Here is a 4,074-nt window from a genome sequence, read left to right as displayed (position 1 = left end):
TGAAGGCTATGGCAAATCAGCATGAGATTTGAACTCAGTTCATATCGATCTTTCCTGATTATAAGGTAGATCTTCCAAATATACAGGTAAGGATGCAGCTTAATTCTGTTACATAATTCAGGCTAGCACATGGAAAGTTAATTCTAACATAGCTGAATAATTAAATGGCTTATCTTCAGTACTTTAGAACAAGAAAGTGAAATGTTCAGCCTGTGATTTTATTTTGATGTTTTAAGTATGGAAAAAAAAAACCATTTTGACCACAGAATTTACATAATTAGACACATTGGTCAAAATATCCTAACAGATCCATAAGTAGTAGTAGAAGATAGACTTTGAGATAAAACAAAATTTGTGCTCAAAAATCATATTTATTTAAGATTTTTTAAAAAAGTATTCATTTGAGAGAGAGAAACAGAGAGAGAGAACTCAAGTAGAGGGAGAGGAACAAGGAGAATTTCCACTGAGCTGAGAGTCCGACAAGGGGCTCAGTCCCAGGACCTGGAGAATCATGACATGAACCAAAAGAAGATGCTTAAATATCTTAGCCACCCAGGCAGCCCACCTCAAAAATCATATTAAGATTTAAGATTTTTTCCTTCTCTAAGTGTTATAAAACTAAAATATACAGGCAAGCTTATGTTTATTAGTTTTCAAACTACTGTGATATACTTCAGAAAATATTACATAAGTTTCTTAGGAAGCAGGAAAATAGTAGCTGGGTCGCTTCCGATAAGAGAACGATGCATAAGATTTTTTATGAGAAATTTCCAAGAATTTCCTTTGTAGCCTGTTCTTCAAAACTAGCAGTCTCAATTTGTGGAGACTATAGAGGTCACTAAGGATCAATGATACTATACTGACAATAAGCTCACCTAACTCAGGTCTTTGAAGCTAGGACTGGAATCAATACTTCCCCCCACCCCATAGCATTAAATAACTCTTATGAGAAGTATAAGTCATAGCTGAACTCAAATGTCTACAATTCTCATAAAGAAACTGTACATGCATATATTTTTTTAAAAACCATGTGTATTATACATAAACAATGCTAGATTGTGTTGTGTATATAGGATATGCTTGTGGATGCAAGAAGTGACAATCAGTGTACTCTGGGGCATTTAGTTAAAGCTTTCTTAAGGAGCATAATATGTAAACTATGCTTTACATAAAGATGGAAAGGATTTAGAGATCTGGGCAAAAATCAATGGGAATGATGGCATGGACAAAATCAGTTTTTATGGAAATGGATCTAATACCAGGAACAGGGATGAGAAAGTTAAAAATAAACAGATATTTATTTCCTTGGATATCCCAAGGATTTCATCTAAAGATGAAAATCCTATTCTTAAACCTTTGTGATCTTCATACAATTCCTAAGGTATAAATTTAAGATATCTGTTGTATGCTTTTTTCAAGCATTCTTTCCACTGGGAGAGTATATGAAAACTTTTTGCTCAGTTAAAAAAAAATGTGTATACATGAAAATTGATAGTAAATTTATTTTAAGGATCTTTAATACAAAAACTGACCCTGATATTATTTGTCAACATTGAACCAAATATAAGAATGCTAGATTTCTACACTATTCATGCATGAAGTCATCGACAAACCTTTTCCTCTATAAGCATTCTTCTTGGAATTACAAAAATATTCATTGGAATGCTGATTTTCACAGTTGAGCTTATAAAACTGACATTTGTAGGGGGATGACTATCCCCTAGATGTTTGGGTGCCTGTATCCAGAGATACTAAGGGGAGTTTGAAAAACTTCCTCTCTTTGTTGTAAAAAGAAAAATTTGGAAGAAACATTCTACACACTCTAAATTAAAATCTTATATCTCCAGAATTCCTATCTCAACAGAGAAGGAGGATATGACTGAAGATAACTACTCCTTGATCACTGAATTTATCCTCATAGGATTTACAGATCGCCCAGAGTTGAAGAGCCTCCTGTTTGTGGTGTTTCTCACTATCTATGTGATCACTATGGTGGGGAATCTTGGCCTGGTGGCATTGATTTTTATGGAGCATCGTCTTCACACACCAATGTACATCTTTCTGGGCAACCTGGCTCTGATGGATTCCTGTTGCTCCAGTGCCATTACCCCCAAAACGTTAGAGAACTTCTTTTCTAATGACAGAATGATTTCCCTTTATGAATGCATAGCACAGTTTTATTTTCTCTGCCTTGCTGGAACTACAGAATGCTTTCTCCTGGCAGCAATGGCCTATGATCGCTATGTGGCCATATGCAGCCCACTGCAATACCACACCATGATGTCAAAGAAACGCTGCATTCAGATGACCACAGGGGCCTACATAGCTGGAAATCTGCATTCCATAATTCATGTGGGTTTTTTCTTTAGATTAACTTTCTGTGGGTCAAATCAAATTAATCATTTTATTTGTGATGCTTTTCCATTATACAGACTTTCCTGTGTTGACCCTTATATCAATGAATTGATGATATTTATCTTTTCAGGTTCACTTCAAGTGTTCACCATTGGTAGTGTCTTAATATCTTACTTCTACATTCTCTTTACTATTTTCAAAATGAAATCCAAAGAGGGAAGAGACAAAGCTCTCTCTACTTGTGCATCCCACTTTCTCTCTGTCTCCATATTCTATGGTTCTCTTCTCTTTGTGTACATTCGACCACATTCAGTTAAAGAAGATGATGAAGATATACCTGGTGCTGTTTTTTATACTCTAGTGATCCCTTTATTAAACCCTTTTATTTATAGTCTAAGAAATAAGGAAGTAATACATGTTATGAAAAAAATTATAAAGAAAATTTTATAACAATTTAAAAGAAATATAATACCCTGTGGAAAATTAAATTTAATAATATGTTTTTCAAATTCATGGAATACGGAGAAAGTAGAAAAGGACCACTTTGTCCTCAGAATATTCAATTACTAAAACAAGATATTATAGGAGTCAAATTAAGGTCAAAAAGGAGAGATTCTGGTATAATGTATTGCAAAATCTAAGCTCTAGCTCTCAGCAAGATTGAACTATATAATTCTTCTTCAGGTCACACACTAAGTGTCAAAAAATATTAGCTAAACTATTAGCTAATTGTTTCAATGGATAATGAATTACCGTCTTCAACAAATACAACAAATATGATGAATAGAAGCCCATTAGATAAAGATCACCTCCATTTAAATTAATTTAAAACAATGACTCTTGGAACACTGAAAATATTTTTAAAAATAATATTGTGGACAAATTTCTGGAATTCCAAAGCATAATCCTACAATCTCTGGCACATTCCAGGTTCTCAAGAATTAATCCTTTCTTAACAACACCAACTGTCAGAAGTAAACTGTAGATCTTTGATTATTAATTTTCTTTGAGTTTATTCAAGAGAATATATTTAAATATTAGTTCACACAGAATATTCTCAAATCAAGTATATGTTCACCTTTAAAAGGGGAAATTTTGTTATATATATTTTACCACAGTTAAAAAATACTGAAACCAAGAAAAAATGCTAGTAAAAATGTAAAATTAAAAAAAGACTATTTTCATCTTTAGTGTTAGTCAATTTTACTTTCAAATTCTCTGAAATAGAGTATCTATAGAGTATCTGCTTACTGGTTATGAAGCACTCTGTAGTTGCCATAAATGGAATTTATGGATTAGATGTCCATATGGATTTGACTGTTTTCATATATTTGGATTAGGGTGTCCATCAAAAATGCAGTGTAGGGGCGCCTGGGTGTCTCAGTGGGTTAAGCCTCTGGCAGTGGCTTGGGTGATGGTCTCAGGGTCCTGGGATCAAGTCTCATATCGGGCTCTCTGCTCACCGGTGAGCCTACTTCCCCCCACTTCTCTGCCTGCCTCTCTGTCTACTTGTGATCTCTCTCAAATAAGTAAAATCTTTAAAAAAAAAATGCAGTGTATTCCTGAATACTCTAAATTAAATGAAGCCATTTTTTCTCTGATATTATTTATGTTGTTTGTTATCAGGAATTCCACCAACCTGTACTTATTCCAGTGTAAATTACCGATACAGTCACAGCAATAACAAAAAGTTGGAGTTGCTATAAAGCAAAAATGAGG

General features: G+C 33.8%; 1 protein-coding gene across 1 annotated transcript; it reads left to right on the top strand.

The window, feature by feature from the left end:
- Positions 1–1,875: 1,875 nt before the first annotated feature.
- LOC123940477 (olfactory receptor 5K1-like) lies at positions 1,876–2,805 on the top strand. The gene has a single exon (XM_046003322.1). The coding sequence runs from the start codon at positions 1,876–1,878 to the stop codon at positions 2,803–2,805; it is 930 nt and encodes a 309-aa protein (XP_045859278.1).
- Positions 2,806–4,074: the final 1,269 nt, after the last annotated feature.

This window comes from Meles meles, chromosome 4, assembly GCF_922984935.1.
Source record: "Meles meles chromosome 4, mMelMel3.1 paternal haplotype, whole genome shotgun sequence".
Lineage (NCBI taxonomy): Eukaryota > Metazoa > Chordata > Mammalia > Carnivora > Mustelidae > Meles > Meles meles.
This window is presented reverse-complemented; position numbering and strand designations above follow the sequence as displayed.

What these genes read in the sequence shown, in the direction of transcription:
- LOC123940477 (XM_046003322.1), top strand. Translation starts at nt 1,876, where the DNA reads ATGACTGAAGATAACTACTCCTTGATCACTGAATTTATCCTCATAGGA.